Raw genomic sequence first — 14,451 nt, 5'->3', positions numbered from 1 at the left:
TCAAAGATGAAGGTTTTTAGTAGCAGGAAGAAGATGAGAATGGGGAAAGGAGAAGTTACTGATGAGAAAAGAGTAAAAAACGGCTTCATTTATAATAGGAATGTAACAAACAGCCGCATTAATGCAGGGCATGCAGTTGCCAAAGCGTTAGCCAAACATGGTAAGCCACGTCAGCCACTACCGTAAGTGGAGGAAGTCCTTCAGTCGTTAAACAAGAACGTGGTAAAAGAGCGTCATAAATCATCCTATTTTCCAAGAAGGCTGGGAAGATGGAAAGTTAAATTATATGCCAAGCTAAATGGTATGAAACTCATAAGTACTACGCAGGAAATATTTTAACAAAGGTAATAAGAAATCGAGAATAAAAATGCAATAGAAGGTAAGTCATGTCGAACATCATCAATACGAAATTCATTGTCAAACATTGTCAAACAAAGTCATAAGTTTGGACATTACAATATTGGTAACAAAGGCCACACAAACACATGTCCACTACAAAGACAATGGATAAAAAGTATGAATCCTAAATCCTCGACTTGAAAGCTTCAAGTTGAACCCTGGCAGCAGCGATCCTGGAATCCAAGCTTTGCTTTACACCCTGCTCCGCCACAACCTCCTTGGAGAGTTGAGATGTCGACAACATCACATTTGCGCACTCAGCAGCTAGAGTGTTCAGCCGGGAGTTCACAACTGGACCTTCCTCGACCAACCTTGCTTTCTCCTTCTCGAGTCTTGCCATTTCTCTCTGAAGCTCATCCAGTCGAGCATCAACACCTGACAACTCAGCCGCTATAAGAGTTTTCCTAGCAGTCAGCTTGAGAATTTCATCTTTTGCAGGCAAGAGCCCATTGGTGTTAGAAGCCACTTGTGCTTTCTTAGTCTTAATGAGCTGCTCCACGGAAGTGACCTTGTCAAGCGTGGCCAAGAGATCAACCAAGAAAGTCTGAAACTCGACGAGAGCATCTGCCTGAATTTGGTCAAGTCGTTGGCCCAATAAGAAAGCAAGCAGCTCTTTAACTTCCTGGCCTGGTTGAGGGTCGGCCCGAATATTATCGATAAAACCTTCGTCGAAAATCAGCCCTTCAGCTTACTTAAAGCTTCCCCAACCTAGCTAGCATTAACTGCTCCACCAGATTGAGCAGTTTCGGTTTGACGGGGTGGAGAATCGAGATCCAGAGTGCCATTGAAGAAGCTCTGAAAAATGGCAAGTGGGTCTTCGACTAAAAGGGCATTAAGCCTCTCACCGGAAGTGTGAGAAGAAGCGGCCGTCTTAGAAGAAGCTGAGCCTCCTTTAGTATGAGGAGAAAGCAAAGCAATCCTGGCATCTGATGACCCTGTTTTAGTAGTGTTTTTAGGGTCATTTCTTTGGTTGTTTTGAGTCTTTTTGTTGAGTCTCATGTAGTGTTTCATGCATTCTCATGCATTTTTATTCTTTTCTTTAGTCTTTATTTTGTTTTGGTAATTTAGTAGTTTTATAGGTAGTTTTCTTGCATTTTAAGTAAAGTTTAGGACTTGCATGGTTTTGTTGTGTTTTATGAAGGACCTCTTGTGCTAATGAGCTCTTGGAGCTTCTAGAATCTTCCTTGACTTGTTGGTTAGGTTTGGAGAGCAGAAACTGAAGGAGAAAGAAGGCCAAGAAGCATGGAATTGATGAAGAACTTAAAGAGGTTTGAAAAGAGGAGTTTCAGAAGCCAAAACGTCCTTTTCAGGCGAGCTTAAGCGCCTAGGCGCTGGGAATGGGCGCCTAGGCGCCAATAGGGTCAGAGGCATGTTTTTTCAACATGCAATTGGCGCTCAGGCGCTCTGAATTGGCGCCTGAGCGCCTAGTTTCATTCATTTTGCCTATAAATAAGGCTTAGGCCAATTTCTTTGATACATTTGGACATTTTACTCATTTTTGATCAAGTTTGAGAGCTGAGGAGAACTTTGGGGCCAAGGGAGGCTTCCAACTTGTATTTTTCTCAGGTTTTCTTTACATTTCCTTTATGAATTCACTAGCCATGAGTGGCTAGTCTACTTTTTGCTTTGGGTTAAGAGATTCTATGGAATTTTAGTTTGTAAATCCTATCTCTATGCATGAGTCTTGATTCAATCTTGTATTTCAATTCCTTATTGCATGCTTAGCTTTGGTGCACCTTTGCTATAGGCTAGATTATAATCAAATGGAAATTTGTTATGATTTAGGGACATGAATTGGAATAGATCCTTCTATACTTGCTTCTAGGAATAGAGTGAGGGTAAGGTTTTGTTGGCCTGAACATACATGCTTATTTACCTCTTATGAATGTTTAAGTACACAAGGAATTGGGCTTATCTTTCAGTTTGAGAGAATTACTTTTGTGAGGAATCAACTAGTAAGTACATAGGCTATAACAACAAGAGATAAATCAAGATATCACATGCATAGGATAGGTGGACTAAAATGGATTAGATGATAAAAAACCCAAGGCAATTTTCCGTCATTTGTTATTTACATCATTTTCAACATTACTCTTTTGCAAACCTTTTGTCACAATCAACCAAAACCAATCTTTGAAATTTACTGTTTTAATGACTTGCAAACTTTAGGCTTAAATCAACAATTCTCACTCACAATCCCTGTGGTTCGATATTTTAAAACCCGGAGGTATTCGTACACTTGCGAATTGACCAACAAGTTTTTGGCGCCGTTGCCGGGGATTGTTTGTGGTTTTCGGTTTAAGTTAAAGAGTTTGTTTGTTTGTTTTACTAAGCATTGCATTGAATAGGTGTTACTAACCTTTTCTCTGTTTTTGTGATTTCAGTTTATGCACAGTAGGCTTGGCACGGATCCATTGCTGTTTGATCCGGAGCCTGAACGTACTCTTCGCCGTCGTAGAGCCCAACAAAGGCTTGAAGCCATGGCTGCTCAAATGACGGAAGAGGAGATGCAAGCCCACATAGAAGAAAGAGTGAATGAGGCTCTTGCTCAAAGACTTCAAGAGCAAGAATTGGAGAATGCCAATCGTTCTCTTAGAGACCTCACCTCGGCTGCCATGAGCTACGATTATCCGGGCAGCATAGTTTCCCCCGATGGCACGGGAAATTTTGAGCTGAGGCCGACATTCATTAATTTGGTGAGCCAAAATCAGTATGGTGGAGGTGCTCTCGAAGATCCTCATGCACACATGGAGCGGTTTATCCGCAATTGCAACACCTACAGAGTTCAGAATGTTTTAGCGGACACCATCCGCTTGAGTATATTCCCTTTTTCATTGAGGGATACTACTGAAGAGTGGTTGAATTCACAGCCCCAAGGTAGCATTACATCTTGGGAAGACTTGGCTGAGAAGTTCACCACAAAGTTTGTTCCAAGAGCCCTCTTGAGGAAGCTCAAGAATGACATCATGACTTTTGCTCAATCCACCGACGAGAATCTCTATGAAGCTTGGGAGAGGTTCAAGAAGCTCTTGAGGAGGTGTCCTCAACATAACCTTACTCAAGCTGAGCAAGTAGCAAAGTTCTATGATGGTCTCCAATATTCTTCGAGGTTTGGTTTGGATGCGGCTTCAAGTGGAGAGTTCGATGCCTTACTTCCACAAGTGGGGTATGAGTTGATTGAAAAGATGGCTATAAGAGCCATGAACTCTAGTAATGATCGCCAAGCCCTAAGAGGAGTCCTTGAGGTTGAAGCTTATGATCAACTTATGGCCTCCAACAAGCAACTCTCCAAGCAAATGAATGAGATTCAAAATCAAATGAAGACCACCAAGATTGGTGGTCGAGTTGCCAAGGTGGAGTGTGTGACTTGTGGAGGGCCACATGACAGCGAAGAATGCACAGAGACTAGACCGGAGGAGGAAGTGAAGGCTATGGGTCAAGCTCGGAATGACCCATTTTCAAATACTTACAATCCAGGATGGAGGAATCACCCTAATTTTTCTTGGAGGCAAGGTAACAATGGGCAAGGAAGTGGCTTTCAAAGACAATTTCCTAGCCAAGGATTCCAAGGCCAAAGCTCAAGACAACCTCAAGAGCGAGGAGAAGGTGAAGGTAGTGGTTCCAAGAAGAGCTTAGAAGAGTTGGTGGAAACTTTCATCAACCGGACGGAGAATAATTACAAGAATCAAGAGGCGGCTATCAAGAATCTTGAGAATCAATTTGGCCAGCTGGCCAAGCAAATAGCCGAGAGACCTCAAGGTAAATTTCCTTCCGACACTATCCCCAATCCTAAGCAAGAAAATGCCTCTGTTGTAGCCACTAGAAGTGGGAGAGTGATGAGTGAATTGAAGAAAAAAACAGAGGGAGAAAAGAGAGAGGAGATAGTGGGAGGAGAAGTAGTTGTGCCTATTAAGGTGAGAGAGGAAGTTGATCTTACTCCTGAAACTAGCAAGGTTCCGTTTCCTAAAGCATTGGCTAAGAAGAGCTTAGATAAAAAGTTTTCAAAATTTGTTGATGTTTTCAAAAAGCTCCACATTAGTATTCCTTTTGCCGATGCTTTGGAACAAATGCCTATATATGCTAAGTTTATGAAGGATATTTTGCATAAGAGAAGAAGATTGAAGGGAGTAGATGAGACGGTGTTGATGACGGAAGAATGTAGTGTCATTTTGCAGCGGAAGATGCCTAAGAAAAGAAGGGACCCCGGAAGTTTCACTATTCCGGTAGAAATTGAAGGCATGGCGGATGTGGAAGCCTTGTGTGATCTTGGAGCGAGCATCAATTTGATGCCGCTCACCATGTTTGAGAGGCTTAACCTAGGAGAGGTTACTCCAACCATGCTCTCCTTGCAAATGGCAGATCATCCCTCAAGACTCCATATGGGATTGTGGAGGATGTAATGGTTCGGGTGGACAAGTATGTGTTCCCCATGGACTTTGTTGTGCTTGACATGGAGGAGGATGAGAAGATTCCTCTCATTCTTGGTCGACCTTTCTTAGCTACTGGTAGAGCTAAGATTGACGTTGACAAGGGTCACCTCATTCTCCGTGTTGGTAAGGAAAAGGTGCGGTTTTCTGTTTTTAATCCTATGATTGAGACTAACCATGACAATGACTTTGTCTGTGATGTGATTAGAAGCAGGTCGAAGGTTTCGGAAGAGATCCCCAAAGTTAATGCCCAAATTGATGAGTTCCATCCGGCTCTCATCAAGCTTGTTAATGTTAACAAGTATGGGGGATCCAAGTACGAGAACTTGCATGCTCATATGGTGAAGTTTACCCAAGCTAGCACCCTTGCTAAGATTGAGGGTGTTTCAAGTGATGAAGTGAAGATTAAACTCTTCCCTCATTCTTTGACGAGGGAGGCTAGAGCTTGGTTTGATGAGCAAGAGGACATAGCCTCATGGGAGGATTTACTCCAGAGGTTTTGTGCAAGGTTTCTTCCTTGCACTTGTGGTAAGTTAATCAATGGAAAGGAATTTCCTTCCTAACACCATCGGAAGGAGAGTCCACCTAGGACTATAACCTAGGGCTAAATGGGAGACAACCCATTCTTTTTATTTTATTATTTCCTTTTTTTAATTTTGTAGTATTTTAGGTGTTTAATTTCAAAAATAAAAAATAAAAAATAAAATAAAAATTTTTGTGAAAAAACTGGGTTGAGCGCCTAGGCGCCAATTCATGGGCGCCTAGGCGCCAATTAGTGGCAGAGGCACTGCCTCTGTATCTGGCACGAGCGCCTGAGCGTTCCCCATGAGCGCTCGAGCGCTCCTATACGTTGTTTCTGCCAGATTTTGGGTTTTAAAACCCCAACCTTTCATTTTCCCACTCTTAACTCCCATTCTCCCATAAAAAACGCACCCCACTCTCTCCATACCCCATTTCCACTTCTTATTTCTCACTTGCACACACATTGGCTCTTCCTTTTACTTCAAAGTTCTGCATTGCATCAAGTCTTTTCCACTTGCACCCACTCACTCTCAAGTCAAGGTAAGTTCCATTTTCCACTTTCCTTCACCATAGTTCATGAGTTTTGCAATGCATGCTTATTTTGGGTAAGGGTGAGTGAATTTGTGCTATTGCAAGTTGGGTTTGGGTTGTGTATGTTCATATTGGGTTGATTTTGTGCTTAATTAGAAAGGGGTTGTGAGTTTGTGAGGAATGGGTAGTTAGGATTTTGTGGATTAGTTTAGTTTAGCTTTTGCTTATAAGGTGTTTGATAGAATGCCTCAATAGGTTCTCTTAGTCGATTTTTGGCAAGTGCTTGTGGTAATTTTTCTCTCTTTGCCAAAATCACTAAGAAACTTGTTGGGTGCTCTTAGGTTGTTCTATTTTTGTTTTTGTACAAAGTTTCTTCTTTCTTTTCTTTTTATTTTTGAACTAACATTTCTAACATTTGTGGCTTGTGTATGGGCTAACAATTTTGCAGATGCCTGTAAAAAGAGCAAGAACCAACACAAGAGCTGCAGCTTCTTCCTCCACCTCCCGGAGTTTTGATCGCTCCCGCTTCCTATCAGCGATTAAGGAGGAGTTTTACCGAGCTCACCTAGCACACAAGGAGTGTGTGAAGGAGCGGGGAGTTTTGTATCGGGAGGGAAGGAGAGACCTCTTGGGCATGCAAGAAGCCATGGAGATTAGGAGGTGGAAGAATTGGGTCAACCCCATTCCGTTTGCTTGTGAAGTCATGGTTAGGGAGTTCTATGCGAACACCTACTGTGACAATCAAGAGGACAGGTCCAGGCCACCGGTGAATTCATCTTGGTTCAGGGGAGATGTGATTGACTACAATCCAGCAGTCATTCGCAGGCATCTTGGTCTCCTCACGGAGGACCAAGAGAAGGAGCTTTTCCCCGAGAAGTCCACTTATCATGAGCTCTTAGAGGAGAAGTCACCGGAGATATTGGAAGACATGAAGGCAGTGATTGTTAGGCCTGGGCGGGACTGGGAAGCAGTTGAAGATGAGATCATTTTTGTGAGAAGGAAGGATATGACACCGCTGGCTAGAGTTTGGGCTGAATTTTTGCAGGATTCCCTCATTCCTAGCTCTAACAAATCTGAAGTTAGAGAGGTTACATTGGTTGCTATCTATTGCATCGTGAGAGGTCATCCTATGGACGTGGCCACCATCATTGCTGGTCCGATTTATTCCCTCTACAACAGGAGTAAAGACAAGCATCGGCCCATCTTTCCTCACTTGATTTGTTCTTTGATTCATGCGGTGAGAGACAGAGCTAGGAGGCCAGTCCATGTTATTGAGAAGAGGTTGCCTGTGGCACCTCTGCTCAGTAAGGAGAGGATCGCTCAACTTTATAAGGAATGGACAGCAAGGATGCCTCAAGAGGAGGAAGAGGAAGAGAATCCTGAGGAGCCAGCGGAGAAGGATGAAGAAGAAGAGGAAGAAGAAGAGGAGGAAGAAGAAGATGTTGAGGTGGTGAATGAGGTGGTTACTCCACCACGTGCTGACCCTTCTCCTGCTTGGATGGAGGCCGTTTTCGGGCGGATGTTTTTGAGGCAAGATCGCCTACACAGGGATCTTGACCTCCATTGGAGGGGAGGTAGCACATCAGACCCCAGGTACAATGGGCCCTTGGATTTTAATACCTTGGAGCAGGGGATGATAGACTTGAGCTTGATGCATGATGCCGGTGTTCATCCGGATTATGGCGATGGAAGGGGTGACCATGACCCCATGGAGTGACTATGTTGAGGTATCTCTACTCTTAGTTTAGGTCATGCATTTTTTTTAGCATATTTTCAAGTTGTAGATTTTGTTTTCTTTTGATCATGCATTGTTTTAGCTGGTTTTGTTTTTATTTTTGGGTTTTTACTTCCCTATACTCACATGCTTTTAGCTATAGTTTTGCTTCCCTACTAGTGCTGTTTTTGAAAATGCTTTTGTGAATACTTGTTGTTGTTTTTGGGGATGAGTGATTGCATGTTGGGGAAGAGAGGAGGAGACTTCGGTCTTCCGACTGTGTCTTGAGAAGGGAGTCAAGGTGAGTCCATTAAGGGTCTATCTTTGACCCTTTACCATAAAAATTCCCTGGAGGATCCTGACTCATTTTCAATTCTTGGTTCTGCGTTAATTTCACTCATAGCATGCTTAGTGATTTCTGTTTTATTCTTGAGACTTATAGGATTTCTTGAGATTCTGAGTTTGTGGTTGAACATTACCTTTAGTTGCCCCATTTGAGCTTAATTGGAGAATCTTTTTGTAGCCAAAAGTTTGGGACGGATGTTTGGTTGGAATATTGGGGGAGTGATGGTCCTTGTGGTGTTGTATGGAGCTGGAAAAATGAGAAATAGTCTCTTGCCCCAAAGAAGAAAAAAAACAGTAAAAAAAAGAAAGAAAAAGAACTCATAACCAAAAGTTGGAGTTGAAAAAAAGAAAAAAAGTTTGAAAAGGTGGGTGCAAGAGACTTGTGCAAAGAAAAAAGTGTTGTAAGCTCCGGGGTTATTAGAAGAGGACCACACTCAATGTGCTTGAAAGCCTAGTTTTCCCTTAGGGACCAACCACCATCATGCTTTACCTAGCCAATGTTTCAACCCTTTTGGAAGTCTCTTTGAATATTTGCATATTTGATCTTTGTTGCTTTTGAGTGAATGACATTCAGGACCTATGAACTTGCTTGTGTGCTCGGTGCACTAAATGAACATCTTATCCTAGGATTTTTAGTTCTATATGCTTCTCACGAATGGACTCTACACTCTTCTCTTTTCAAAAGATGCATGAAGTAGGTTGTCGGGTCTTTCTCTTGGAACTAACTGTGATTACTTTGTCCCCCTGTTTTTGTGAAGTATTCCTTGTTGTGAGCATTTGTGTGGGAGCATTTCTTGCGCTTGAGGGCAAGCGAGTGTTATTTACGCTCGAGGACGAGCTGTCGTTGAGTATAGTGGTGTGATGACCCTGTTTTAGTAGTGTTTTTAGGGTCATTTCTTTGGTTGTTTTGAGTCTTTTTGTTGAGTCTCATGTAGTGTTTCATGCATTTTTATTCTTTTCTTTAGTCTTTATTTTGTTTTGGTAATTTAGTAGTTTTATAGGTAGTTTTCTTGCATTTTAAGTAAAGTTTAGGACTTGCATGGTTTTGTTGTGTTTTATGAAGGACCTCTTGTGCTAATGAGCTCTTGGAGCTTCTAGAATCTTCCTTGACTTGTTGGTTAGGTTTGGAGAGCAGAAACTGAAGGAGAAAGAAGGCCAAGAAGCATGGAATTGATGAAGAACTTAAAGAGGATTGAAAAGAGGAGTTTCAGAAGCCAAAAAGTCCTTTTCAGGCGAGCTTAAGCGCCTAGACGCTGGGAATGGGCGCCTAGGCGCCAATAGGGTCAGAGGCATGTTTTTCCAACATGCAATTGGCGCTCAGGCGCTCTGAATTGGCGCCTGAGCGCCTAGTTTCGTTCATTTTGCCTATAAATAAGGCTTAGGCCAATTTCTTTGATACATTTGGACATTTTACTCATTTTTGATCAAGTTTGAGAGCTGAGGAGAACTTTGGGGCCAAGGGAGGCTTCCAACTTGTATTTTTCTCAGGTTTTCTTTACATTTCCTTTATGAATTCACTAGCCATGAGTGGCTAGTCTACTTTTTGCTTTGGGTTAAGAGATTCTATGGAATTTTAGTTTGTAAATCCTATCTCTATGCATGAGTCTTGATTCAATCTTGTATTTCAATTCCTTATTGCATGCTTAGCTTTGGTGCACCTTTGCTATAGGCTAGATTATAATCAAATGGAAATTTGTTATGATTTAGGGACATGAATTGGAATAGATCCTTCTATACTTGCTTCTAGGAATAGAGTGAGGGTAGGGTTTTGTTGGCCTGAACATACATGCTTATTTACCTCTTATGAATGTTTAAGTACACAAGGAATTGGGCTTATCTTTCAGTTTGAGAGAATTACTTTTGTGAGGAATCAACTAGTAAGTACATAGGCTATAACAACAAGAGATAAATCAAGATATCACATGCATAGGATAGGTGGACTAAAATGGATTAGATGATCAAAAACCCAAGGCAATTTTCCATCATTTGTTATTTACATCATTTTCAACATTGCTCTTTTGCAAACCTTTTGTCACAATCAACCAAAACCAATCTTTGAAATTTACTGTTTTAATGACTTGCAAACTTTAGGCTTAAATCAACAATTCTCACTCACAATCCCTGTGGTTCGATATTTTAAAACCCGGAGGTATTCGTACACTTGCGAATTGACCAACAGCATCCTGTTGAAGTTGTTGGGGAGAAGGTTCAGAATGTGTCGAGGCCAGAACATCAGCCTTTGGAGGAGGTATAACACCAATCACCCGGTCAGGCTGAATGATTGGGGCCCCTTGACCTTCGCCAGTCTGTACTTCGACATGTGGCACATTTTCTTCACGAGCAGGAGAAGACACGTTCTGAGTATCCTGCGGAGGAAAATTAGAAAGATTATCTCGACATTCTTTGGTATAATAAGGTTCACAACCAGGATGCTGCCAAGCGATTGGTTTCGGGTTAAAATAGAATGTCAACTTGTCCCACACAGGGTCCGACTCATTAGAGTCTAAACTCTAGCTCGAGGATTCCAAACTGCTCAAAAAGCTAGACGGAAAAACTGGTGGGGGATTAGAGGAAAACCATGTGGCTCGAGACACAGCTATTTTAGACATGCCAACCCTCTGAAGAATAAAGTGGAAATAGTTGAGAGGGGAGAAAAGAAAATAAATTAAGACAAGATGTGAATCACAATGATTTACTTTAGGAGCAGGCTCTTTGAGAGGACTGGAACTTGTGGAACTTTTGGAATGGCGAGAAGAGGAGCTACCAGACTTACGACTAGACTTCTTCCTGGAGGTCTTCTTGGTCGAAGCCATCTCAACAGGAATAGGTGTAGTGTCTTGAAGAGGAGGGCTGGAAGCTTGCTGATCACCACCTTGATCATCACCTTGCTGAATCTCTTCACGCTGGCTAGTCGACCTGGCCGGAGAAGGGTTGCTCACAGCAGACCCACCAGCACCTTTGATCCTTTTCTAGCTCACAGAAGTAGTGGGCGTGGCGCCTCGTTTTTTACTCTGAAATAAAAGACACAAGGTCACAACAGGTATATCTCGAAGAAAATTGAAGCTTCACAGTCTAGATATTACCTTAGGAACCTTGAGCTTATCGGCAAGGCTAACATCATCATCATCATCTTCAACTTCGATTGTAGTAGGAGTCACTCGGGGAGAGGCTTGAGAAGTTGGTCGAGGAATTGGCTCAGCTGCAAAAGAAAAGCAAAGAGAAGTTAAGCCATAAATATCACGAAGATGTCAGGTCGAAATGATTACCTTGACCAATAAGCGTTTTTATCGATATGTGGTTGAAGATTTCGACCGGCACATGGAAAGGAAAATTCCATAAGTAACACTTCGTCCAGGTCACCCGCTTCCGAGGAGGCAATGCGCTATGATAAAAGTTCTTGATACTTACGTGGTCAACCCATTTAGGAAGCACCACTGGAAAGGCCAAAGCATACTTGCAAGTAGGCAATGGTGGGAACCTAAAGCCCGTTTTTTGAGTAATGAAAGAAAGACCATCCTCATCAGAAGGAATGCTCAATCGAGTTTTCTTGGCTTTAGCTTCCCACATTTGCCTTAGAACTTGAGCTGCTTTGGCAACAGTCTCTTGAAGTCGAGGACCCGGAAAGTACACTACACCGAAGAAATGCTGGAAGGCGTTGATCTCAGACGTATGCATACCTTTGGTCTTCTTATGAGCTTGCTTCTGCAAAAGAAAAACATTTGTTATGCGCTGGAAACAATCTTCAATCGGCATCGAAATGTCGCTCCAATAAGTAGACCACCAAGCTTTAAATGCCTTGGTGACATAAAAAGATGAAGCAAAATTGAAAGGGCTAAGGCCAATCAGCTCCTCATTGTAGAAGTTAATGGTAGTGTCGAAGGCACTACGTCTAGTGATGGCGCCGGGATAAAGAACAAGAGATTGGTCGAACAATGTGTTGGCCAAATCTTGACTCAGCCCAAACTGTCGAGAAACAAGTTGAGGATTATAGCCGCACAGAGTGAAGTCATTGCTGGCAAAGTTGATAGTCAACACCCTGGGGGACAATATGGTCTGCCAGAGTTCGATTTGGTGCATAGAGAGGTCCTCTGAGCCAGGAAGGTTGGGGTAAGAATCCCTTAGCCACCGAGGGCCATAACAAGGTTTGCTATACGGTGCAAAGCCAGAACGGAAACGTTTTAGTTCAAAAAACATGGTGAAATATTTTTTGAAATCAACTTCAAAAGTGGAAGCATCGTAGGGAGGAGTTAGGGGCTCAAGCCGGTGAGCATCGATCCTAGTGTTGGATACCACGGAGGGAAGTTCCTTAGCTGGAAGAAACGATTCGAAGACCGCATTCATCCAGAGCTGAAGCAACCATAGTGGACCGGCTGCATTCAAAGACATAACCTTAGGATCTCGAATATCAGCTATCGCCTCATTGATCATCTGATAAAGATTACCAAGTACGAGTCTGGCCATAGCGATTTTGCGACCCTCATGCAACAGGTTGGCCAAAGGAAGAAGTTTGGCCGGAATCCTCAAAGACTTGGTGCAGAACACATAGGCAGAAAGCCAATACAGGAGAAACGCGACATGCTCAGCGTCAGACACTTCACCGTCTTCGACGTAGTGATCTTTAATGAATTTACTGAAAGCCACATTGTCTGTCGAAATGGCGATAGGATTAGTGGGGGCAGCAGAGGAATGATAATCATCACCCACAACCCAAAGGCCAGTAATGGCAGCAACATCAAGAAGAGTGGGCGTGATCATGCCAAAGGGAACATGGAAGCTATTAGTAGACCTTTCCCAAAAGAAAAGGGAGCTCAAAAGCATGGCAGGATTATAAGAAATCGGCGACCTCGACAACTGAATGAGGTCGAAAATCCCAGTGACTTTCCAATGCCCAGACTTGCTAGCTTCCACCTTGTCGAGCCATTTCAAATAAGCTCCATCACCAGCATTCGGATTGGGCGGGGCAGACCTGAAAGCCCTCTTAGGATCTTTCAGAAAAGGAAAACGATATGAAGGGCGAAATGCAAGGATAAGTTCTTCCCCACGAATACTGAGGTGAAATCGTTCATAACCCTCAGGCAGACTATTAGGCCTACCCCTCTTTGCCTTCTTCAAAGGACCTAAAATGGCACGCAAAGTACCATTAACAGAAATAGGAATGAGTACCTGAGATTTCCAGATGGCCCTTTTTTCGCCTCATACGGTGGGTCTAGAATAGGAACTCGCTTGGCCTCGTTCATCTCGAAAGCAGCGGCCAATGGAATAATGTTGTCAGAGTTGGAAGCCATGGAAGCAGTCAGAGAATGCAGTAGAGAGAAAGGCAGAAGCAGAACCAGGCAATTAAGGATGATCGCATGCAAAACCAGACAAAGCTTGGGTGATTTAAAAAGTCGTAAAGCTTACAAAGAAGCAACAATGGCGTATTTATAGGCAAATGAAGAAACGGACGTGAAGCTGCATTACGTGACGGTGCATAAAAATTTAAAATCCAACGGTTATTTTATTATATAACCGCAGAACCCTAACACGTAGGCTAAAAAGAGGCCTTGATTACCCTAGGGTAGAGACGGCGGATGGGCAGACGAAGTCAGACGCTAAAGCTTCTGATTGGAGGAGAAGTCAAACGCTAGGATGTCTGATTGGACCTGAAGTCAGAAAGGAAGAAATGACGAACAACTGTCAGTTCCGTTCGAAATTCACGATCAAAAAATGCTTGATCCCTCCAAGGCCTGGTAGTCGAGAATCAACATATTTGGGGGGCATCTGTTTGGCCCAAGATATCTGGCCCAAAAGGCACGAGGCAGTCGAAAATGGACCAGAGGAAAAGAAAAAACGCCAAGTTAAAGAGGTAGTCGAATTCGACAAAGGGACATTGGCAACCGATGCTAGAAACACGAGCACATTTAACACGTGCAGCGTTGACTCAGTCAGTTTCTCACCACGATGGTTGAGTATGTGGCTAATAGGCAGTTAAAACAGTTGAGAAACACGATCTCCAACTTCCGGAACAAGCATCAGATCGTGGGGGGAAAATCAGACCCACTAACCCATCCAAAAAGGAGAAAACCGCCAAAGACATGCGGAACATGAAGCTCTATAAATAGGAGAATCCAATTCAAAGAAAGGGTTCCCAACTCAGCTCTAAAAAATCACTAAAAAGCTCTCATGTCCGCATCAAAGAGACTCAACGAGCCTAACGTGACCATGGAGGAGTACGTTGACGAACCAGCCATTTTATGATATCTGCACTTAGATTTTCGAATTTGTTGTTGTTACTGCTTTTGTTGAATTTGTTGTTGAATCTATCAACCTTACTTTGTGTAAAGCTTTTCAATTAATAAATTTTACTTTCAAGTATTTCTGATTATTTTGTGTTTTATCTTCGAATCTTTACTTATTTTTACCTCTTGACACACGGCTGTCGAAAACCCCAATTTCACACACGCTTTGGCAAGACGTTTTCCCAAAAGAACCCTTAATTCGCAAAACTCTTAAACATTTTCCAGTCGAACTCGG

General features: G+C 42.7%; 1 protein-coding gene and 1 non-coding gene across 2 annotated transcripts; both read right to left on the bottom strand.

The window, feature by feature from the left end:
* Positions 1–523: 523 nt before the first annotated feature.
* LOC130727968 (uncharacterized) lies at positions 524–13,223 on the bottom strand. The gene is made up of 5 exons (XM_057579287.1): positions 13,102–13,223; positions 11,676–12,985; positions 11,022–11,137; positions 10,635–10,907; positions 524–967 (listed from the first exon to the last, which is right to left on the bottom strand). The coding sequence occupies exons 1-5, from the start codon at positions 13,221–13,223 to the stop codon at positions 524–526; spliced, it is 2,265 nt and encodes a 754-aa protein (XP_057435270.1).
* LOC130734827 (small nucleolar RNA R71) lies at positions 3,348–3,454 on the bottom strand. Its single transcript, XR_009018167.1, has one exon. It is a non-coding gene; the product is annotated as a small nucleolar RNA R71 (small nucleolar RNA).
* Positions 13,224–14,451: the final 1,228 nt, after the last annotated feature.

This window comes from Lotus japonicus, chromosome 1 (assembly GCF_012489685.1).
Source record: "Lotus japonicus ecotype B-129 chromosome 1, LjGifu_v1.2".
NCBI lineage: Eukaryota > Viridiplantae > Streptophyta > Magnoliopsida > Fabales > Fabaceae > Lotus > Lotus japonicus.
This window is presented reverse-complemented; position numbering and strand designations above follow the sequence as displayed.

Excerpts from the sequence above, each read along its gene's own strand:
- LOC130727968 (XM_057579287.1), bottom strand. The coding sequence starts at position 13,223 with ATGGCTTCCAACTCTGACAACATTATTCCATTGGCCGCTGCTTTCGAG. Across the intron at positions 12,986-13,101 it reads GGGCCATCTGGAAATCTCAG|TATTCGTGGGGAAGAACTTA; the intron begins GTACTCATTCCT and ends ATTTCACCTCAG. Across the intron at positions 10,908-11,021 it reads ATAAGCTCAAGGTTCCTAAG|AAAAGGATCAAAGGTGCTGG; the intron begins GTAATATCTAGA and ends TCTGTGAGCTAG.